Genomic DNA, 24,988 nt, shown 5'->3' with positions numbered 1-24,988 from the left:
AGGAGGGAGAAAGGAAGCATCTGTACACAAAGAATTCTTGTGATGGTCACAGAGATACAGGCCCATTAAAAGACTGAAATTTAATCACTTGATGAGAACACGTCTCTTACTCTACACTTTACTGCCTCGCAAACAGGGCCCCAGGAGAATGCCTGTGGCTTACAGCTGAAAGCGCCGAAAGGTAAGGATTCCGTTGACAAGATGTGCTTAGGGAAACCCATAATCAAGAGAGGAGCCAAAAAGGACAGTGGAGACGTTGGAATCCTCTGGCACCTGTAGATAAAGGAAACATTAAACAAAGCTCAATTCCTAGCCAGGTTAACACAAATCCTCACCCTGGAGGCCTGTTTATGTATTTCCTAATTCATTTTATTTTATTTTTTAAATTGAAAAAATGTTTTAATTGAAGCATGGTCTGTTTACAAAGTTGTGTCAGTTTCTGGTGTACAGCACAATGCTTTAGCCGTACATGAATATACATATATCCGTTTTCATATTCTTTTTCACCGTTAAGCTACTACGAGATACCGAATGTGGTTCCCTGTGCTGTACAGTATAAACTTGTTTATCAGGTTTTGTGAGAATCCTCGTGTATTTTGAAACAAGAGACACTCTGCCAGAGCTCAGTCGGTGTTCTGTGTGATTCAGTGGGTTTGTAGACGTAATTCTTGTTGTATTTGTGGGAGAGGGCGCGCTGTGAGTCTCTCTACTCCCCCATCTTGGTACCTCTTTCTGTTTCCTAATTTATGTTAACAATATGCCTAGCTTTCAGAAACATTATAAGACATGCCAAAAGGAGGAAAAAAAAAAAACCCCCACTGTCTCAAGAGACAAAGCAAGCATTAGAACCAGACTCAGATGTGACACAGTGTCGGAATCACCTGACAGGGAATTTAAAGTCGCGATGATTAAAACGTTCAGGCCTCTAACTGACAAAAGTAGACAACATGCAAAAACAGGTCGTACAGGCAGAGAGAGGGAATTCTAAGAAGGAATCAAAAGGAAAGACTGGAAAATAAAAACACTAACAGAATCGAAGAGTGCCTTTGAAAGCCGCATCAGCAGACTTCACACAATCAAGAAAAGAATCAGTGAACTTCAGGAAAGGCCAGTCGAAATTTCCCGGCGATCTTGTGATAACGTGCACAGACCAGCTTTACAGCTGGGCTGCACGGGCCCCAGCTACCTCGGGGAACGTGCTGGTGACCATAGGAATAAAAGCTTGTTAAAAGTGAGAGTTGCTTGTGTGCCCACGAAGCATCGCACCCCTGAAGTTCTCTGCTTTCTTTCGTATTTTTTAGAGTGAGCCCCCTTGCCTTCCATACAGTTTGTCAGGTCCAGTGATGATTTCCTGGCAGAAACTTGTTCCCATTTCAATCTCTGCATCTTAAGCACTTTTCATTGAAACAAACAAGTGGACAAAACAAAAGTCCTGGGAACGCTGATTAATGCAATAGGGAAAAGTAAGGGAAACAAAATGAAAATTAAGAAGGATTTTGACCTGGAGGCCTGGCCTTTCTCAGAGGCTGGGATCCTGTTAAATTATGGCTCCACCAGTCAGAAGACATTGCTCCTCTCATGACTTGTGAAGAATTCTAGGTGGATCCCCCTTTGAATTGGTACCCATTTAACATGCCTCAACTGCCCTTTGTCTCTCTGTGCCCTCATTTAATTTGTCTTCCCTATTTTGCCCCCTTTTCTAACTGACCTCTCCTTCTGGCCTCCACTTTAGTTTTCTGGGGGAGACCCTTGTGGGGGACCCAGCTCATCAGCACCCTCACCACTTAAGGAGAACCTTTGTACCTGCACAGCTCCCAGAACCCCACCCTCCATCTACATCTGCTCAGGGCTCCCCGCTGAACCTCAAGGCTCTTGCCTTAAAAGCTGAGTCCCCAGGCGCTAGGGACAGAAGCCACGCTGGCCTTTGCTGGCCAGTGCAGAGGGAGGCAGCTTCCATAGGCCAGCATGCTCCATGTTTACCCAGCACAGTAAAGGAACTCAAATTATTCTTCTGACAATTTAAGGAGCTGTTTTAGTTTTTTTTTTTTTTAGTATCTTACAATATTAATTTGAGCCATTCTTTAAATTTTTTTGTACCTCTCCTGACGAAGTAATTTATCCATTGAATTTCTTTTTATCTACCCCAAGGATTAGCAAATTGTTCCTATAAAGGGCCAAGTAGTAAATAGTTGGGTTTTGTGTATAGCTCTGCCTTGATGTACAAAAGCAGCCACGGACAATACTTAAGCAAATGATGTGGTTCTGCCCTGGTAAAGTGTCATTTACAAAAACAGGCCATCTGGCTGCGCTCGGCCCGTGGACTGTGCTTGCTGATCCCTGGTTTTTCCCAGCACGAGGGCACTTGTGCCGTGTTCACATCCCCCCACGCCCCACACTTGCTCTGCACTTCTGTCCCTCCTCGTTGCCCTGCTGCAGAGCTCACTAATGCCAAGGATGACTTACTCCCACAGTATCGCGTGGGGGTTCCGCTGCTGGGAAGCCACTCAAGGTCTCTTAAGTGGAGACAAAACATGAATTACTTTAAAAGAGAATGGAGGCCTCCGAAGCACCAACAAATGCATTGGGGGGAAATTTCTAGCATTCTAAAATGGAATGTTTTCTGCTAGAAATGATGAGAGTGGCACTTCTGTCACACAAAGCATGCATTTCTGCTTAGGCACAGACATTTTGCTGAAAATCAAAATGATAATTTCCTCTCCCGCCAACCCCGTGAGATGCTCCGATGACAGTGGTGGAGGGGGGAGGTGGTCGGAAATATACGTTCTACTGTTGACAACTGTCTTAACTCTGTTGTTGTCTTCTGAAATGAAGTCGTTTTGTTTTTGTGGGTTTTTTTTTTTCTTTTTTTGAGTCATTCTATCCAAAACCTGGCTGTCATTTCTATGTCCTGGGGGATACTAGTACTGTTTTACCTTTCAAAAACCAAATTGTAAAGCAGTCCCCAGGTATGAGATTTCTCTTCCCAGATGGTAGGTCTGCGAACAGTGCCTATGGGCTTGTTTACCAGATGAATTTTATTCCAACTATGAGGTACTTATTCTAAGTCTTCCAACAATCGTTCTTTTACAAGTTTGTCTTTCCTCCTTGGTTACTGTAGGCTTTCGATCTGTCATAAGTGATCAATGTGATGTTTGATTCCAACAGAAATGAACCTTTGCTGGGTATGACAGGACAGGGAGATTTTGGCATATTTCAGCTCACGTGGACCTCCCGCCCGAGCTGTCTCGACCCGTAGACGCAACGGGAGAGCCAGAATTTCTGCGCATCTCTTTCTTGGGGGTATGAGCTTCCCCGTAGTTTTAGATTTTTCATAATTGCTGATTTCATCCAGGAATGCCACTGTGTGAACTTTTTTCTGAAGGTTATAATGTGAGGGAGCAGCAGGGGACATCGAGGGAGAGAGAAAAGAAGAGAGTGTCCTTACATTCCTTCAGCACTATTGTTAGAACCCGCATGCCAGGGTTTTTTTGGTTTTTTGTCTTCCACAATTTTCCCTTTTATAGCAATTTCCTTGCAGGGTTTCTGGCTGTATTTGTTACATAGGACTATGCTATGTCATGACACACCGACCATGGTTAGCCATGTTAGTAAAGTTCAAGAAGGAGTGTTTAATTAACAGGAAATTATAGACAGAATCATCCCTCTAAGGCTAAAATTCAGGAATATTGAGAATTCCAGGGTGACCTCAGTCTAAAGACACAGGAGTATGTGTTTGGATCTGAACAAACCCAGCGACAGGAGGGGTGATCTGCCTTTTCTGGGTCCCTCCCTCGACTGTATATGTTGTCCACAGGTGCAAGAACACAGGGTCCTAGTTTCTCAGATGTCCTGGCAGTCTACTGGATGTGCCAGTTCAGAGTCCAAGCTGAGTGCATTCACATTAGGTTGTTTTTCTATATTTTCTGGAGCAACACGGAACAAAACAGGAACAGAATGAGAACAAAACAGTCAGCAAAGCTCCAAGGAACCTGCAGATTAAAGTGAAGATAAATAACCAATCAAATGGCTGCAACACAGTGTGATAAGTGATACAAAGGAGATTATTCCATTGAGTTCTTCAGGAGCACATAAAATGGGAACCTCACCATGGGAGTCATGGGGTGGGAGATAAGGGAAAGCTTCCTCCCCCTGGAAACCTTAGATCTAAATGATGCGCTTCTAGCTTGAGGGATGCAATTGAGAGAGGCAGAGAACATCCCAGGCAGAAGGCACAAAAGTTACAGTTCCCCAGAGGTGGGGGAGGGTGGAGAACTCACATCCCCTCCACCAACTGCTTTGTTCTCTCTCCTCCTGGAATGACAATCCCATCCAGTTTGAATTCAGTCTTAAAAAATCTCGGAGTCTTGCCTGATCTTCTAGGTTCCATTATATCCCGCACCCATTCCATCAGCAGGAATAGGAATCTTGGTGATTTTCTCTTACATATTCATCCATCCTTTATTTTATAAAACATTTTTGAGATGCTTACCATTTAAGGACTTTAAGGCTTTAGTTAAATAAATGTTAATGAGGCAGATAATGAAGCAAGACATGCTTGAACTTTGGAGCCACACACAATTGGGTTGGTTTCTTGGTTCTACCTCTCACCTTCTAACTGTGTAACCTTGGGAAGTTCCCTAGAGATCTCCGGACCGTCAAACATGGGCAGAAAGAAAGAAGCTATTATGTGTTCTAATTATGTGTTCCTCAGAGAGCATGCCACAGGGTCATTAAACATTAAGAAACAGAAGTTCCTATCTATCTCCTCGCTTTCATCCTAGCTTCCATTTTGCTTCCAAAACTTCTTTTATTGCATTTTCAAACGTATGTTGTCTCTTCTCTTTGATTTTGAGCTCCTTGTGAGCCTAGACTACATGTTACTTTTTTTTTTTTTTAATAAAATACTTCTGTGGTTGATGTTTCTGCTTTTGCTTGGTTTTAGTTTGCACGAGTCTTGTTCAGTCAGTTGGCCTCTGGGTACCAGAGGAAGGAGGTGTGGTTTCCCTTTTGGCTTCCTCATGAGTGGGGAAAGGGGAGATCCAGGAAAATGCAAAGGATGCATAACTATCTGAAGTGAGGGTGCGTGTTTGGGGATGAGGTCTGTTACTGTTAAGTTGTTACATTAACCTCAGTTTCCTCATCTCCAAAATGAAGATCAAGGTTCTCCCATTTTATCCTGCCTACACAGGATCAGAGCTGGACATTTGCCTCAATCTGTTTGTAATCAAAACTCCCATTCTGTCCATAGGAAAGACTACAAGAACGTCCCCACATGCCCTGCAGCAGCATTTCAGATTCCATCTCCTTCTCTTTATTCCTTCACCTACCTCTCTTTCCCATCATTTTCATTCTGTGGCCAGTACCATGTTTTCCCCTCTGTAGATGCTTTTGGGAATTAATGATTTAGTAGGACAGCCTGCTTGTTTTGCAATTCTGACTTCACCCCTCCACACCACATTTCATAGTCCCCTTGCAACTCTGCGACTCCCAGTTCTCAAGGGAAAGAAGGTCATTGAGCCAGAGATACTGTGATCTCCAAGGAAGAAGGTGACCCAAGAAGAAGAAGGATGGACACTGAATGATGGTTTCTTCCTCCTCTTCTCTACCCCTTCTCCTTCCTTCCAGTCTTACCTCCTCCCTTCCTGGCTGTTCCTTTTCATCTTTTTCTTTGGTCTTTCCTTTCTCTCCACTCTTCCTTCCTTCGTCTCTCTCTCTCTCTCCCTCTCTCTCTCTCTCTCTCTCTCTCCTCTTCTTTCCAAGGAATACTAAGTGGTTCATGATTGAAATGGGAAAACCACCTTGGCTAAGTCAAATATGGAAGGACATTTTCTCAGATCTGGAGCTCCTCGAAAGCTGAGCAGAGTGAGAACCTTCATGGCACTGTTGTCCAGGGAGCTGTCTAAGCACGTCTGCCCGGTGCTTGGGAACCTCATGCCACAGCAAACTCCTACAGACAGTGGGACTGAAGCGATGTCTAGTTTTTGGGAGGAAGCGTCTACCAGGCAGTGCACACCCTAGGTTTCTTACATTGCCTCAGGTGATCGTCACAAGAAGAAAGAAGTGTGTCGTCCCTCCTTTGCACAATCACTTGGGCAACTGTTCCTAACGTTTTCTCTGGAGCCTTCTTTGTCACGAACCCAGTCTCATACCCAGGCAGGTTATTCTCTCTTTCCTACCCCATCACATTCATGTTTTACTTTGCTCGTAGATCTTTTGTTTGAATAACAGATTTATTGAGATATAGTTCACATACCATAAAAGCCAGTGCTTTTTAGTATGTGTACAAGTTTGTACAACCATCACCTCAGTACATTTTAGAACATTCCTATCACTCTGTACCCATTCGTACTCACTCCCCTTTCTCCAGACCACCTAGCTGTCGGAGCCAGCCGACAATCGATCAGGTCCAGAAATCTGTGCTGCAGGACTGAGAAAAGGAAAGACGTAACAAAGAGACAGCAAGACAAGACAAGTTGGGGTTGAGAGGGTCTCACTCTAGCCCGCAAGACGCTAGGTCAAGAGTGGACGACGAGTTTATTTCTTGCAGTCAATTTATATGATTTTAACCCATTAGCTCATACATTCCTGCCTGTAGGCAAAGGTATTGTTTTAAGGCGTGTACTAAAACCATTAACTTGTATATTGTTACAGACATCATTATTGTTTACAGTTCTTGTAAAACTAAGATTAAGAGTTCCTGGAACCAAGATGATAAGCTAAGACATTGTTCCTCTAGGCTAACATCGTGACTCGTGTATATTTAGCTCAGGTGATTGTTCTCTAAAAAGATTACTGATTTGTGTGCCGATTGTATCTCTCCCTCTGAAGGTCCTTTGTGACTTAGTAGCTCAAGGGTATTTCCTCAGGCATAGGCGCATCTGGTGCATTCTTTAGTAAAAGGTGTGGCGGGACAGAGATTGTTCTGACTCAATTGACCTTTGAGCCGGGCGCCCCGCACTGTGGGAGTTTAGGCCCAACCTTTGTGCTCGGCAGCCTCAATCTCAGAGCCTGGCGCCCTGCACTTTGGGGTTTTACGCCCAAGTTTTGTGCTCGGCAGCCCTCCGTCACGAGCGGCTCCCCGAACCTAGCCCCTTGTCTATATAGATTTGCTTATTCTGGACATTTCATATAAATGGAATCATATAACATGTGGTCTTTGTGCCAGTCTTCTTTCAGCTAGCATGATATTTCAAGGTTCATCCCTATTGTGACATGTTTCAAGTCTTCATTCTATTTCACTGTCAAATAATTTTTCATGGCACGGAAACACACTACATTATCCTTCTCCATTCATCAGTTGATGGACATTTGAGTTGTGTATCACTTTTTGACTATTATGAATAATACAGCTATGAACATTCATGTAGAAGGTTTTGTATGGACATGTTTTCCTTCCTCTTACATAGATGCCTAGGGGTGAAATTGCTGGGTCGTATGGTAACTTGATGTTGAACTGCTTGAGGAATTGCCATGCTGTTTTCCAAAATGGCCAGACCATTTTGCATTCCAAGCAGCAATGTATGGAGGTTCCAAATTCTCCACGTGCTTGCCAACACTCGTTTATTGTTTATCTTACTAGTTGTAGCCATTCTAATGGATGCAGAGCTATATCTCATTATGAATTGATTTGTACTCCTTTCTCTTTTTTTAACTTCAGAATATGGAAAATATTTTTTAATTATATCAATTAAGATATAATTGATATAAAACATTGTATAAGTTCAAGGTGTACAACAAGATGATTTGATACTTTTATAGGTTGCAAAAAGATTACTACAGTAGAATTAGGTAACGCCTCCATCACCTCAGATAATTACCTTTTTTTTTCTTTTGGTCAGAACATGTAAGGTTCGATGATTAGCAACTTCAAGTATATAATACAGTATTGTGAACTGTAGTCATCATGCTTGCATTAGATCCTCAGAACTTACTCATTTTCTAAGTGGAAGATTGAACCCTTTGATCAACTTTGCCATATCTCCCTCTCCTCAGCCTCTAGGAATCACCACTGTATTCTCCATTTCTATGAATTTGGCTTTTTTACATTCTCCATACAAGTGGGATACAGTATTGCCTTTCTCCAGCTTATCTCACTTAGTGAAATGTCCTCAAGATCCATTCATGTTGTCACAAACGGTAGGATTTCCTTCTTTCTCATTGCTGAATAATATTCCATCATATGTCTCACTTTCTTTCTCTACTGATCCATTGATAGACACTTAGGTTGTTTCTATATCTTAGCTATTGTGAATAATGCTGCAGTGAAAATGCGAGTAGGAGGACAGATATCTCTTCGAGGTTATTATTTCTTTTGGGTACATACACAGAAGTGGGATTGCTGATCATATAGTAGTTCTATTTTTAACTTTTCAGGAACCTCTGCTGTTTTCCATAGTGGCTGCTCCAATTTACATTCCCACTAACAGGAGCAAGGGTCCCTTTTCTCCACATCTTGGCCAACAATTATTATTGTTGTCTTTTTGATAACAACTGTTCTAACAGATGTGAAGTGATATCTCACTGTGGTTTTGATTTGCATATTTCCCTGGTAATTAGTGATGTTGAACACCTTTTCATGTGTCTGTTGGCCATCTGTAAGTCTTTGGAAAAATGTCTATTCAGTTTCTCTGCCTAACTTTAATAAGATATTTATATATATTTGATGTCTTGCTATTGAGTTGTATGTGTTCTTTACATTTTTCGGATATTAACTCTTTGTAAGGTACATGATTTGCAAGTAACTTTTCCCATTTCATATGCTGCCTTTTGACTATTTTTTGTTTTGTTTTGTTTTTCCGTGCAGACTCTTTTTAGTTTGATGTCATCCCAGTTATTTATTTTTGTTTTTGTTACTTGTGTTTTTGGTGTCATACTAAAAAAATCCATTAGCAAGAATTATGTCAGGGAGCTTTTATCCTATATTTTATTCTAGGAGTTTTGTGGTTTCAGGTCTTATGTTCCAAGTTTATAATCCATTTCAAGTTAATTTTTGTGAGTGGTTTAAGATAAAGGTCCATTTCCATTTGTCTTCATAAAATTACACAGTTTTCCCAATACCATTTATTGAAGAGGCTATCCTTTTCCCATTAGTATTCTTGGCTCCCTTGTCACGTATGACCACATGTACAAGGGTTTATTTTGAAGGTTTTGATTCTGTTTCATCAGTCTATGCGTCTGTTTTCATGCAACACCATGCTGTTTTGATCACTATAGTTTTGTACTATAGTTTGAAATCAGGAAGTATGATGCCTTCAGCTTTGTTCTTTCAGGATTTCTTTGGCTACCCAATGTCTTTTATGGTTCAGATGAATTTTAGAATTGTTTTTCTAGTTCTGTAAAAAAATGCCATTGGAATTTTGATAGGGATTGCACTGTATCTTCAGTAGTATGGACTGCCCAACTTGCTGACATCACTCTGCTTATGGCTCTTAAAACACGTAAAACAATGTTTCATATCTATTTTTACATGCCCATCTTACCAGCTAGATATAGGATTTCTGGCATTCTACCTTATTTATCTTTGCAGCCAAAGTATAACTCTAGAGCAGTGTCTGAAATGGGATGCAGGAGAGACTTTTAACAAACATAAATGGTAACTTTCTGCTAATCTTAAAATTTAATCCTGTTCAGAATTGGTTCCATTGGTTAGTGGTCACTCCCTTAGTGATCTAAGCAGCTCTTTTTCACTTTACAAAAGCAAACTTTCAGTATTTTCAAAAGTATTTACTATTTCTTAGCATTGACACATGATTTTTAAAAAATATTCATTTGAATAACCTGTGTTCCAAAATATAGTGTATTAATAGAAAATTTGAGAAACAGGCCAACAGAGCATGAAACAGCTACCATTGAAAAGATAGTTTGTTACTTACTGATCCCGGGCAGAGGGGCCACACCATAGGCATAGGAGAAGAAGGAACTGTGGGCAAGAACCCTAATTGTAGTCTCCACAGGGAGCAGACTTAGAACTGGCGAGTTGGGATAATTTCAGCAGGCTGTGGAGCATGAAGACTGTCCTTAGTTGTCTGGCACCTGACCCTGGGGTGACTAGGGCAGATGGACAGTAGCCCAGCATGTGAGAGCCTGACAAGCTGGTGTTGGGAGTGTTAGCTCCGAATTGGCTGGTTTGTATTTGAAAAGTACACTCAGAAGCTGGTTACTTACTATCTCTAGGAACTGGTTTATTCTGGGAGGGGCTGTCTTCCTTCAGGGTCAGCCAAAGCCTAGCTCTCAAAGCAACAGAGATAGAAAGTAAAAGACAGGGTTATTACAGCCTATGCTGCCAAAAGAGATTCATTTTTCTCTCCACATGAATGGGCATGTGGGCCAGGCAGCAGCCTTTGCAGCTATCTGGATCCAACTGCTCTTACAAGACAAGAAAGATTATTGCTACGATATGGGTGGGACAGGGAGGAAACTTAAATACTCCACATATTTTTATTGGTGATTATATGCATAAGCACTACAGAGACTGGAAAATTCTCCAGAGATCTTAAAATACTATTCAGTTCATCTATAACCAAATGCGTGGTGAATCACTTCCCTTATGGATCGGGTGTGGTTTATCTTGCTTCTGGATATATCTTCCAGGACTCTTTGCTTTTACGAATTCTTAAAATGACAAGTATCCTCTATTGCTTCTGCCTCCATCGAACCATTTCTGTTCTTCCCTCTTGGTATGAACCCTGTCATCTTCTTGCAGCCTGTACTTACTCCCTGCTGAGATACACTTGTCACCAAGCTCCCGTTAGTATCATTACAGAGTAGGAAACACATTTCTTTCTCTGCTGGATGACAATTTGTTTCCTTTAACTTATCTGAGAAGGAAGGAAATGGATAACTACATCATTAAGATTATTGTGTATCGATAATTACCCCCTGCTGCCCTTTGTCTAGAGAAAAGACATGTGACCCAAAAGTCACATTTTGTAATGACAGAAGGATTACTTGACCCAAGTCTTTCTGACATTAGTGCTTAATGAGCTTTTTAGTGCACCACAATTTCCAATATTAAATGCTGGAAATCACCATGGGTCTGTAAAACAGGTCAGTGTTTCGTTTGCTTGTTTTTTAGGGGTACTTTTAAGGTCCATCCTGGAGACTTACTCACATTATTTCTGTTAGCACTTCATAGTCCACTCTGGGAACTTTATGTAATTTTGCTTCATAGAGTTGGTTGACTCAGGATTTCCCATTCATATTTGTGAACCAAGGACACTTGGGGGTATATGCTGCCACTGGATAAAGCAATATGTTTATCAGTTAAACCTCTCCTTTGCTTGCAAAAGCTGGCCAGCTTTTTTTGTGAAGTGGGCATATTGACAAGACTTACATTGGATTGAGAGTTGGAGAGCTGTCAGGCCAAGAGACCCCCAAGAATCAGAATGAGGAAGGACAACACCCTCCCTAGATCCCCTAGTGAATCCACGGGCATTCCATTTCTTTCATTTCTTTTATCTGACTTTCTGTTACTTCTTGTGATCCTTTCTACACACCATACAGTTGATCAATATTTCATTTGAAGCGTAGTTATGATGGCTACACACGGCTGATTGTAATAGTGCAGAATTGAGAAGAATGTAAATGTCCCTATGACTTCACCATAATAGAGAATACTATGCAGCCACTTAAAAGGGCAAGACAGACCTGCAGAAACACTGACATGCAAAAATGCCTTTGATTTTAACTTTCGTGTAAATTTTAAGGAGGAAGTGAAATAATAAATAAAACATACGTGATTAAATCTCACTAACATAACACTGAGGAAGAAAAAAAGCTAGACCAAAAAAAAGCATACAATATGATTCTATTTATATAAACTTCAAACACAGGCACAACTAATCTTTGGTGTTAGAAGTCAGGTTAGTGGGTATATTGTAGAGAAGGTGATTAGTGATGAGAAGGAGGTATATGAGCTCCTTCTTGGGTATGTCTCCACCATGTTTCATTTCTTGATCTGGGTGTTGATTACCTATGCACGTTCATTTTGTAGAATTGTCTCATGCTGTTAATTTATGAATTATGCATTTTTACCTACATGTGACATTTTGATATGAATTTATTTTAATAGACAGGAATTTGAATTTTGCAAAAATAAAAGACTAGGTCACTTAGCAACAGGGTCAGAAGGTGAAAGCACATTCTTAAATGGTGTAAGAGAGGTGGCCAGCCAAGGGCATGAGCAAGCTAAATTTCTAAGGGAATAGGAAAAAACGAGCACATAGAGGAAGCCAACTGGTAATGATGGGTGACCAAAGCAGGCCGTGAAGGGGCAGGGGCACTAAAGTGCCTTGCTATTTTATTTCTGCTCTGGTTTGCACGTATCTCTGGTTACAATAAATTTTTCGCAAGTCATCTTTAGAATGAGTTCAGTGGAATAGTATTAGCACCGATGTTGGTAGAGGAGCATGCATACACATTATCGTTATTATTATCTTAATTCAAGGACCTTCAGTGTATCTTTATACCTGAAACCAATGAGCTTGACTACAATGCCTGTTTTAATTATTTCTTTTCTGTTTTCTCATGAGGACTTGGAAATTATTTGTTTTCAAATGGTTTAAATGCTACTTCTCAAATCCAGCTTTCTTTATAGATCTTCCTTGCAATCATCACAACGACAATAACAATTGAAACTACTGTTTAAATTTTATAAACACTTTCGGTGAACCGGATACTGTCCTCAGGAAATGCATTATACAAAGCATTTCATTTCCTTATCCAGTAATCCAGCGAGCGAGGTATGATGATCATTGTCACTTTTTCACGTTAAAAACTGAGTCAGAGACTGCTGCAGTAAAATTGCCCAAATTCACATAAATGGTCAAGGAGGGAGCCTGGAAACAAATCTCTGTTGTTGTCTTAACTTCTTGTTAGACACTGTTCAATATGGTGGCCACTAAACACATTTTTACACGTATTATAACATATACAAAAATAGAAATTAAGAATTTTAAGGGAATATCGTCAAATAAATACAAGTAATAACTTAAGTGCTCAATTACTGAAATTCTGTGATCAGCTAGCATGCCCCTTGGGGTGTGTACAATACACTTTAGGGATCTCTGTTCCAGATTATATGTGTTTAATATTTAAAGAGATTTTCTTCCCACCCATGGCAATCTACATAGAAATATGTGAAAGGTGGCTAGCCTGAAATTGGATAAGCTATATATGTATATGAAATACACACTAGATTTCAAAGACTTGGAACCCAAAAAGATTAAAATATTTTATTAATAGTTTTATGGAGATTCTAAGTTGAAATGATATTATTTTCACTATGTTTGGTGAAATAAAATTTATAACTAAAGTTAATTTTGCCTTTTTGTTCTGTTTTTGTTTGTTTGTTCGTTTTGGGGGGGTTTTGTTTTGTTTTGATTTGGTTTGGTTTGGTTTGGTTTTTTTTCACTTCTTTTACTGTGTCTTCGCTGCCTTGGGCGGATTTGAACAAATACAAATCTAGAGTCACAGTTTTGGAAATTCAGATCTCCTGTCCTGGAGTGGGTGGGGCTCAGCTGTAGGTGTGTTCGAAAAGCTTCCCAGGTATTTCTAATGTACAATCAGAGGAGAGAACCACTGCCTAGAAATCCAGAAGCCTCTGCTTTGCTGTCTGGTCCTCAGCTTGACTCTGGACTGCCCCTGATGGGATGCTTACAACGTGGGCCTGAGAAGTGCAAATAGTGTGCATGGACCTGAGCAGCTGTGCAGATGGCTGACTTTGTAGGTGATGCTTGTAGATCATGTTAGGTCACCCCTAATATGTAAAGCAAAAGGAGTTAGATTCCTTTAACTTACATCTCACTGGGCAGAAGGAGGTGGAGATCCAGCACAGCAGTCTGGGAAGGGCTGGGTGTTGCTCTGGGCCTGAGTGCTCTTCTGTGAAGCCAGGTCGAAATGGATTTAGTGGATTAAATTTCTCACTCCATCAAAACAGCTCAAACATTAGACGGTTCCTATAAACCGCTAAATCAGATTCTCCCCCATTGCCAAGAAAACAGCATTTTATCATTTCAAGTTGCATGTCTTGCTCTTAGAATGTGACTTTGCCAATGAACGATGAATCCTAAGTGACAGAACTTGGAGTTAAGGGTATGGATTGGGGGACAGTTATTACAGCTTCAGGAAAAATGGAGTTCTCAGACCTTTTAATAGTGAAGTCAGAAGCCAAAGGCTGGTTTTACCTTAAAATTGATACTAACCAATAGATTTATTTTCATTCAATTTGCTTTTTACTTATAATTTATTTGTGGCAGGAATAGCATTTAGAAAGCCATTGTATTGTAGACATACCAATGAGAAGACTCAGGGCTTTTTATTTTTTTCCAAGTGTATTTTATAGCATTCACTTATCTATAGCGAGCCAGAGCTATACTGTTTGGGAAAGGAGGGAGAGAGATAAGGAATTATTACAGAGAAGGTTCATATTTGGTAGGGAGCGTGGGGGAAGAAAAGGAAATTACAGGTTGAGAATAAATGTGTTTATGAATTTAAACTGTTTCCCCTTAAATATCAAACTTTATATTTAATGCATATCTAAAAGCACTTTGTATGGAAATAAGATAAAATATAATTTTGAGTGTCAACATTTTACAATGAAGTAATTATTTTATTGTTTCAAAGTAATTCAAATGATGCCCTTTCACAGCAGACTGCAAAGAGCAACGGAATGAATCCCCGGGGTAAAAGGACCCCCCCTCTAAGAAAATGTCGCCTCTTTTTATTACCCCACCCCACCCCAGGCAGAGGGCCCAAGCAGTAAAATGTCATTAGGCATCCAACCCAGAAGCTGTGGCGTTCAACAAAGGCCAACTGAATACCTTTCCTTGTGCAGAGGAAACACAAGCCAGATACAAGGGTCCAGGAATGAAGATGCTCTTGCCTTTGAGGGGCTCTCGGTCTGGGCTTTGGGGAAAGAGATATGTGCATCTTTGGCACAAGACAACACAGTTATGGAAAGCTGCAAAATGGATGCAAGAGAGGTCTTGAGAAGAATTTTTCAGATCTGATAGTGTTTGTTCTGTATAGTATTTATTCTGATGGTATTTATAGATTAGTGGCTATATTGATTTTTTAGGACTGCCTATAACAAAATACCACAAACTGGTGGTTAAACATCAGAAATGTATTGTCTCCCAGTTCTGGAGCCTAGAAGTACGAGATCCAGGTGTGGGCAGGGCTGGTTCCTTCTGAAGACTGTGAGGAAGCATCTGTTCCTGCCTCCTTCCTGGCTTCTGGTGGTTTCCTGGCCATCTTTAGCCTTCCTTGAGTTGTGGATGTATCACCCCAAACTCTGCCTCCATCTTCACTTGGCATTCTTCCTGTGTGTGCGTGTCTGTCTCTAAATACAAATTTCTCTTTTTCATAAGGACACAGAAATCTTGGACTAGGGTCCACCTTAATAACTAGGGTCCACCTTAATGACCTGGATATAGGGTTATTCCCTATATCCAGGGAAGACTGTATTTATAGGCGTGGTGATCAGACCTTCAGCATCTTTGAGGGGATACAAATCAACCCATAACAATGGTAGTTCTGCAGGTAGGGAAGAGGAAGGGGCTTCCAGGTAGAAATAACACCATCTTAAAGATACGGCACTGTTTCAGTACCTCCTGACCATCTCAGCTCCTCTGCACTCAGATGGATGGGCTGGACCCCCTCCCGCAACCCCCAGCCAAGCAGCATTCTTGGGTTCTTACAGAAAGGCTCAGGTCTCGCTTGCTCATTTGATCTTCCTACTACAGGCTCTTTCATTGCCCCTCCCTCCCAGTGTGTGTTTAATCTCATTGATCTCAAGGTGAGGACCCAGTTCTTTTGCCTTCAGGACCTCTTTTACCTTAATGAATTTTTTTTTCCTTAACAATGCAGTAATCAGGCCATTTGACTCTTGTTCATTTTTGCCTTCAAGTTAAAAAGTGTGAATGCCAGTTTCTAACATTCTAAATTACTCTCCTTTCATTCTCTTTGCTGATCACGGCTCATTTGCAGTTCCTTGGAAGCTCCTAATATTTTAATCCATCCCCAGCTTTTGTTGATGTTTAAGAACAAAATTGGGAGGAAGCGCTCTTGTTCCAAGAATGATTAAAACTGCAATAAATCGACTTAAACTTAATCCAGTTAAAATGACGACAAAAAAATTCACAGGCTTACCATCAGAGAGAGACTGACCTACCCGGATTATGAGGTTGACTTGATGAATAGGAATAAATGCTAGAATTAGGCAGGGAGGAATACTGGAATGAAGACTAATTTCCTGAACGGTGGGGTCGTTAGTGAATTTGTTGTCTGACAGTGACTTTTGCTTCTCTGCGTAGGTTTTTAGCCGCAGGACCTCTACCTCTGATGATGAAAGTTGGATAAAAGGAGCCCTGGTGATGTTATTAGCTTGACTTTTATGATGAGCTATCAGAGAAATCATGCTTTCATTTGACACCTAATGATGGCATCATATAGGGTCTGATTTGTATATGTTGAATATGAGGTGACTCAGGCAGAAAAGCTTTCACTCTTGTGACTTAAGGTGTATGTGTGCGCACGTGAGCGTGTGTGTGTATCCGTGTTTAAGGTTCACATTACTTGGACGCCAGAACATTTAGGGAAATCATGCTTCAGTTTTGTGTCTTATCTACTCAATTAAAACTGATGGTACGAAGGAAAGATTCCCAGGACGGAGGTAGGATCCCAGGATTCCGTCTTTGGAGGCGATGGGGAGCTGCCTTTAAGAACATTTCCAATTCCCTCACATGTACAGGGGTACGGTCACCCACACTTCCGTCCTTCATGCAGACATATCCAGCAGGAAATGGTATAAGAACTGCAACTCTGATTTTCCTTTGGCATCTTTTTTTTTTTTTACAATTTGATGAATTCTTATAGATGCATATACACCAATGAAACCACCACCACAATCAAGATAGCGAATGTAGTAGAGTTTAACAAGTTTTCACAGAGAGAATTAGAATTCTAAAGACGGTTGGAGTTTCCAAAGGCGTCCTCCTTAGGCAGCTTTGCACACTATGACTCACACTGTGAGCTGTCCAGCTTAGCAAACAGTGTGGTACTCACAGGTCTTCCAAGGATTCTGGGTCTCTGGGGACAAGGAGCATGCTTTTCTTCTCCAAGAGTCCATGTCGGGAAGACTGTGAAAGGCGGAGCCATCCCCAAGGAGGATGGCTTGCACTTCATCCGCTAAAACATCTGGGTAGGAAATTCAGAACTACCAGTTGAAAAATTCAGTTAACAAGAAAAAAAAGCACTGGGAACTGTGAGTAAAGAAAATGACATAAAAATAAATTCCTTCAATACAGATCTCAGGACACAGGCAGAGAGGTCCAGAGGCAGCCAGTCACTGACTGCCTGTGGGTGAGCTGAGTTTTCCATTAGAGAAGCAGAGTATTTTGAAGGCCAGTTTTTCGTTTGTTTGCCTTGCAGTACATGGGAGATACATGAACAGGGGCCCAAGGGAGTGATGGGGGCCAGCTTCATGACTCCATCAAAGAGGTCATACAGGGTTCCCAGTGACCTCGACGTCACTAAATTAAAGTGCTTTATTTTACTTCACCTCTTTATCTCCTCTGCAAGATCCTCGTCTACCCTTCCACCAAATGTTGGAGTCTCTCAAGGCTCTGTCTTAGGCATTCTTCTCTTATTACTCTCTGTCCTCTCCTGGGGCTCTTATCAGCCCACTTTCAGTATATGCATAATCTCTAAATATTTACATCCACAACCCTGTCACCTCCTCTTAGCTTAGATCTATACATATTTAAATGCCTACCCTACATCTCTACTTGGGTATCTCATAGGCTTTTAAAAACTCATCCAGTCCAAAACTGAGGTTGGTATCTTCCCTTCCACGTCGGACCCCCCTCCAGTGTACTCCAGCTTAAGTAAGAGCATCATCATCTAAGCTCTTCAGTATTTTCAACCTACTTTTCCCTTCTGTTTACTTTACCACCCGCCATAGTCATTACTATTATCATGTCTAAGCTGGTATAATAGCCTTCTAACAGGGCTCTGCATTTGCTTTCTCCCTTCTCATCTTTTTCTGCATACTGCAGAAAAAATAAATATAAATATTATCATATCACACTCCTCTTCCTTCAAGTCCTTCAATACCTTCCTGCTATTGTAAAGACATGTTCACTGTGTACCATATTCCCATTGTCTCTGTGTTGCTCTGCTAAGCTGCTAAAGAATAGAAAACAACTTGTGCAAAGGCCCTGTGGTAGGGCACATAACTTCCAGGTCTCTGGATATGCCATTTTGTCTCCTACCACGGGGCCTTTGCACAAGTTGTCTTCTCTTTCCAGATCACTCTCCCCATCCCTGTTCCTCTTGCTTACCTTATACTTGAAATCTCTGATCTCTGGTCTCTATGAATTGGTCAACTTTCCATGTTATAGTCTTTTGTAGGATTAGATACCTCCTCGTAACATTTATTACAGTCCGCATTTCATATCATTGCCTTTATTTAGATAGAAAATTGAAATTTATAAAGGTAAAGTAGTATATCTGTGGTTATTCATATTAAAGGTGGCTGAAGTTAAAATCATATCCAGAACAACCAGACTCCCCACCCCTTGCTTTCTGCACCTCACCATGCTGGTTCTCACCCAGCACTCGATGAACCGAAGGCACTGAGAGACAATCACGGCAACGACACCTGGGTCTGTAAAGTCACTCACAGTCTTTGGAGTTTTAATTTCACTCTTGATTTAAACTCAGAATGGATTTTGTGCATTTCCCCAGGCTATGTTTGACGAGCTTCACATAAGAACAAAACACCATGCAGATTTTATGTGGATATAGTCTTTTGTTTGTTTGTTTGTTTTAATGGGTATCGTTATCCACAATTTTCATAATTCTTTTCATTGGCAGAAGCAGGGTGGGTTAGATTATTATATGGAAGTCATGCTTCTTCCATTATAGTCACCAGCTTATAGAAATGAAGTGAAACGGAATTCTTTATCGTTGGTACAACTATTTACTTGTTTCCAAGTTCAACTGGAAGATTTGATGAGCTTACAAATGCAGAGGTGGAAAGGATGGCATTCTTTAAGATGGTAATATGCCCAAGCAAAGGCTCAGTGACACATTTTTTTTAATCTCTTTAATTTGAATCTTTCCAAATTTAAAATGTCAGCCAAGATTTGCCAGGGCCACATGAATGCCCCTTTTCATTTATTCAAAAATATGGATAATGTGATATTTCTCTTAGGTTTACTTTCTGTCTTTGGATGCCCCAGTCTGAATAAAGACATTGAAAATGGAAATAAAGACAAAGAGGGGAGAGAGGAAGGGATGGTTCTTCTAAAACATTGTTTCCCAGTATACTGCTGCAGGAAAAACTTTAAAATGTGTGATTGTCTTTAAAGACAGGATATAATGCATGATCTCAGGAAAGGAAAGGAAGGAAGGGAGGAAGGAAGGAAGGAAGGAAATAGATCCTAAGAATCAGGCTCTGTATGTATAAGTTTTCATTCGGCTCTGTTGTGTCTCATACCCATTTGCCCAATTAAAGGTGATGTATGCAATTGACCTGGCTGGTACAGGAACATCACAAGTCATAGACTCATTTCAGCTGGCCCTGGAAGCTTCTGGGACATTTTAGAAGCACTCCACAAAGTCATGGTGTAGGGAATTCTGCGTCCATGAGCCAACTCTCCCCCCCTGGTTTTCCAGCTGTGGACTGGCATCAGCATCGGGTGGGACTTGGCCAGAACAGAAAGCCAGGTTGTACACCAGGGCGAGCATGGAGTGTTCGCAACAATAGACAAATCCAACACACAGAGCAAGCATCTTTCTGGGGCCTGAACAGCCCCCCTGAAAATCACCCAGAAAGCAAGGGCCTGGCCCACAGACGGTGTGGAAAAGAAGATGAACAATGAGATCATCTACCTGTTGGTAGATCACGCTATAGTATCTTCTGAGGCCTGGGGACAAACGGCCCCACCATTTTCTTCATGACTCTTTGCTGCTGAAAAGAACGTGGTGAGTACAAAGTCAAAGGAGGAGGCCAGATCTGAATGGGAAAAACCCCATGAAAGGAGCTGATGTCAAGTTCAGGAATGCGTGGGGTTGTGGCAGGTGGTCAACCCCAGAAAGGAGGACTTGTGTGAACCCTGGGAGGACGCGGTGTGAATAACAGAGAATATTAAACCTTAAGAGCACCCTGAGTGAGTTGATGTATCACACACAGCTTAAAGCAGGAGATCTATAAAGGCAGAAATAGCTATTTATTCCGGGATCACAATCTTATGGTGTCAGTTTCATGAGAAGCACTGCGCTAGATGCTGGAGAAGCACTGCGCTAGATGCTGGAGAAACAGCGGTAACCCAAATGAATAAATCAACAAAAACATGGTCCCTGGCACCAAGGAAGCTTGTGGTGGAGAAAAAGAGTAGTTAGTGTGAGTGGATGGTGTCATATTGGGCGAGTATCTTTTATATTATGTATATTCTTTATATATTACCTATAATCCTTTGTTCCCCAGGATTAATATATTTACAACTATACTTGATATAAAATAAAACACTTATTCTGAAACTTTTCATTTGATGCATTTTGACATAAATATTCACCCATGAACACCTCATCATATTTGAGACAATGAACACATCTGTAAGTCCCCAAAGTCTCATTCCTCTGCCCCTCCCTACTCTTGACCCCAGGTATCTACCAACAAGCTTTCTGTTACTATAGATTAGTTTCCATTTTCCAGAATTTCTTATAACTGGAATAACACATGTGCCCTGTTTTTTTAATCTGACTTAATGCTCTCAGCATAATTACTCTGAGATTTATGTGTTTTGTTGCTTATATCAGTAGTTCAATTCTTTTTATTGTTGATTCATATTCCATTGTATGAATATACCACAGTTTGTTTATCTGTTCACCTGTCAAATATGGGCATTTGGATTCTTTCCAGCTTTTTGCTATCACAAAGCTGCAATGAATATTTACATACATAATGAAGATAAATTTTAATAGTCTTGACTAAATACTTAGGAATGGAATGCCTGCCTCATAATGTAGGTGTATCCTTACTTTCTATGAAACTATTTTTTAAGTGGTTATACCATTTTATATTTCTACCAGAAGTACGTGAGAGTTCAGATTGCTCCATACCCTTGGTATGGTTAGCCTTCAATTTTAGCTAATCTAGTAGGAATGCCATTTATCTCATTATAGTTTAATTTTCAATTCCATAATGACTAATGATGTTGGGTATTTTTCCACATACCTGTTTGCCATTTATGTATCTTTGGGGAAGTGTTCGTTCAAAATTTTTGCCCATTTTTAAATTGGTGAATTGTCATTTTATTATTGAGTAGTAAGAGATCCTCACATATTATAGATACAAGTCTACTTTTGCTATATATTTGCAGATTTTTTCCCAAAGCGTGTCTTGCCTTTTCATTTTCATAGTGGTGTCTTTTGAAGAGCAAAACGTTGCTAATTTTGGTGAAGTCCATTTTGTTGACTTAAAATACGTTATAGTTCCTATCTTTTGTGTTGTAGTTAAGGAATCTTTGTCAAACTTATGATTGTTAAGATTTTCTCCTGTATTTTCTTGAAAAGTTTTGTAATTTTAAATTCTCCATTAATGTCTATTATCCTTTGAGTTTATATTTGAGTAAGATATGAAGTCAGAGTTGAGGTTTCTTTTTCGTGGCTACGGCTCTACTGTTGTTACAACGTCAGTTTTTGAGAAGATCTTTTCCTCATTGAACTGCCTTGGAATCTTTTTCAAAAATCAATTGGCCACATATGTTTGCATGTGTTTCTGAAATTTATCGTCTATTCCATTGATTTATCTGTTTATAAATAGTTCAGTACCATGTTGGCTTGATTACTAGAGCTTTATAATAAGTCTTGGAATAAAGTAGTTTTGAGTCCTTCAACTTTGTTCTCTTGGCTACCAAAAAAGTTATTTTGACTTATCTAGATCTTTTATATTGCCATATAAGTCATTTAGAATCAGCTTGTTTATTTCTATACAACAACAACAACCAAATGCCTCCTGCGATTTCAATAGAACTGCACTCAATCTCTTTTAACTTGAGGAGAATTGATGTCTTAATAATACTCAGTCTTTAACCCATAAATATGATGTATCTATTTACCTAGGTCTTCTTTAAATTCTCTCAGTAAAGTTTGGCCATTTTCAGTGCACAGGTCTTGTGTATCTTTTGTCAAATTTATTGCTACATACTTTATATATTTTGATGGTATTGTAAATGATACTTTTATTACAATTTCTGATTATTTGTTGGAATTAAATAGACACTCATTTAATTTTTGTATTATCTATCCTGCAACCTCACATCTTCCAAGCTTGCTTATTAATTATTCTAGTCCTTTGTAGAGACCCTTAGATTTTCTGCAGAGATGATTATGTTGTCTGAGAACAAAGATGACTTTTCTTCTTCTTCCCCCAAACTTCGAATGGCCTTAATACCTATTTTTGCCTTATTGCATTGACTGTATATACCAGTAGTACAATGTTGAGTAGAAGTGGTGAGAGCGTACATTCTTGCTTTATTCCCGGTATCAGGAGAAAAGTGATGTTTTGCAATTAGGTATAATTTTGTTATATACTCTTTGTCAGGATGAGGAAGTTTCCTTTTGGTCTTAGTTTCTGAGAGTTTTAATTAGGAATGAATATTAGATCTTGTTAAGTAGTTTTTCCCACTAATCTGATAATTAAATAATTTTTCTTGACTTTGATCAATTTTAAAATATTAAACCAACCTTGCATTCCTTGTATAAACCCAGTCGGCCATGATGTATTATTTTTAACATCTTGTTGGATTTGATTTCCTAAAAATTTGTTATGAATATTTGCATCTATGCTAATGAGAGATATATGTCTGTAATTTATTTTCTTTTTATGTCTTTGTCTGGTTTTGATATAAAGGAAATGCTGGCATCATATAATGAATTGGAATGTTTTTCCCTTCCTATCAGTTTTCAGTGATGAGAAGACCCCAAGAAGGTAGAAGACAGTGGTATCCCAAAAAATTCGTCTTTGGTAGAAGATAGCACTTTCTCTAACGGACCCGTTCTTTACCTTCAGTGTGCATGAGAAACACCTGAAAATGTTCTTTGAAATAAAGATTTTGGCTTAGAAGGTCCTAAATGGATACCATAGTTAGCACGAACAAAGAAAACCAAACCTCCCCCAGGTTAATTTTCATAGTTGATCTGTGGTCTGAGGATTCTTTAGTCAATGGTTTTCCAAGGATGTTTCAGAAACCAGCAGTATCAGAATCACCTGGGAACTTTTAAAAAATGCAAATGTTCTGTTCCCACCTTATAGCAACCAAATCAATAACTCTAGGAGAGAAAGTAGGTGATAATTGCTCCCTCAGTAGCCCTCAAAGTGACTCCAGTGCACACTAAAGTTTGAGAACTACTGTACTGTTAGTAAGAGTGAAACAAAAAGGAAAAGATACAGATACAGTTAATTTTGTATATTTTGTGTTATAAATAGAGATGATTTCTTCTATACTGGCTTTCTTTTCTTTATAACATATATGGAAAATCTGAGAGTGAGGAAGTAGAGGGTAAGTAATGAGACTGAGTAGTCAAGAAGGTATGAATAATCAACAGGAAAATAGGGGAGCAGGCTGATGAGATTGTTAGTCACTATTGGACGTCTTGTTAAGCAATGTGACTTCAGCCTTTACTGATGTCCATCTTCCCATTTGTGTAATCTTCTTTCACAATTCTGAGCTGCTCAAGGTAGATATATGGAGAAGGCAGTTCTTGGATACATACAGTTATTTTGCCAAATGGATAATAGGGAAGGGGGAAGGGATATAGGAGTTAAGGATATTTGCAAGAAAATGAATGACTGTAACCATGGACCATAGTGTCTGTTCTCTGTGCTGCATAAAGAGAGAAATGAAGACAAGAGAAGGATAATTAACAGAAAGAAAGCTCTGAGATCTATAAGGATAGAGGTCTTGAGATGGAAGAACTGTCTCAGTAGACATATTTGAGAAAATGAGCTAGAAGTGTACATGATAATACCTGAAAAGTGAAGTGCTTGCTTTGAATTCTTTTTTTTTTTGTAATAAGAAGCTATAAGATATGACCTTGGTTGAGATAACTGTGCCAGATCATTGGTATTGAGGAACTCACGGAATGGGTGAATAAATATTCACATGTACATTGAAGTTCTCTTTCATTGGGGATGTCAGTCATAGTAGTGGGTGGGATGAATGGGAGACTGACAGCCAAGGACCAAATCAGAAAATACAGTGATGTAAGTTTTACATGATGTCAGTTGAAAGTCATCACTGGCATAGAACAGTTCTGAAAGCAGATTGTTTTGGGCCCCACCATAATTTTGAAAATGTGTGTCCCTAGTATGTCCTAAAGTCATGATCCATCTTTTGATAATCAGATTCTTAACTGTGATATCTGTGTACGAGCTCTGATTTAACCATGCATATACAAAAAAAAAAAAAAACAGCTATCCTACAGACCATTGCAAAGAAATTGAATCAAATAACTTCCTCATGTTTTCCTATTCACGACAGGAACAAAAAACTTTGGTTTGAAATGCTTCCTACCAGCTCAAAGTACGAGGATGGAGATGATCTCTGCTGTGCCCTGCTAACCATCCCTTCTAATTCTCTTTTTCAAATTCACAGAGAGTGAAGAAGTGTATCAAAGGCAGGTGCTGTCAATTTCATGTATCATCTTTGGAATTGTCATCGTGGGCATGTTCTGTGCAGCGTTCTACTTCAAAAGCAAGTAAGACCATTTCTCTCTAGTGTTAAAAGGTTACTTCTCAGAAGAAGCACCTTTGTCTTTCTTTACGTTCTCAGTCTGAGCTCCAGGCAGAGGGATCTTGTACAAATGGGTCCATCAAACATCCATAAATGACTTAGAATCTTTTGTAGCCTGTGGTGAGTGTGTGTTAGCGTGTACGTGCATGTGTGTGTTTGTGTGTGTGTGGTTTATCTTTGATACACAT

At 39.9% G+C, this 24,988-nt stretch overlaps 1 protein-coding gene across 13 annotated transcripts in view; it reads left to right on the top strand.

Annotated features, from left to right (window-relative positions):
• NRG3 (neuregulin 3) overlaps nt 1–24,988 on the top strand; it is a 940,531-nt gene that overhangs the window by 874,596 nt on the left and 40,947 nt on the right. For all 13 annotated transcript variants that reach the window (XM_072971203.1, XM_072971197.1, XM_072971194.1 and 10 more), the window contains one exon: nt 24,663–24,765. In XM_072971203.1, the coding sequence (XP_072827304.1) occupies nt 24,663–24,765 (103 nt within the window). The remainder of the gene's footprint in view (nt 1–24,662; nt 24,766–24,988) is intronic.

The sequence above is a fragment of the Vicugna pacos genome, chromosome 11, assembly GCF_048564905.1.
Source record: "Vicugna pacos chromosome 11, VicPac4, whole genome shotgun sequence".
Lineage (NCBI taxonomy): Eukaryota > Metazoa > Chordata > Mammalia > Artiodactyla > Camelidae > Vicugna > Vicugna pacos.
Note: the sequence above shows the minus strand (reverse complement) of the source record. Positions and strands in the feature narration are given on the sequence as shown.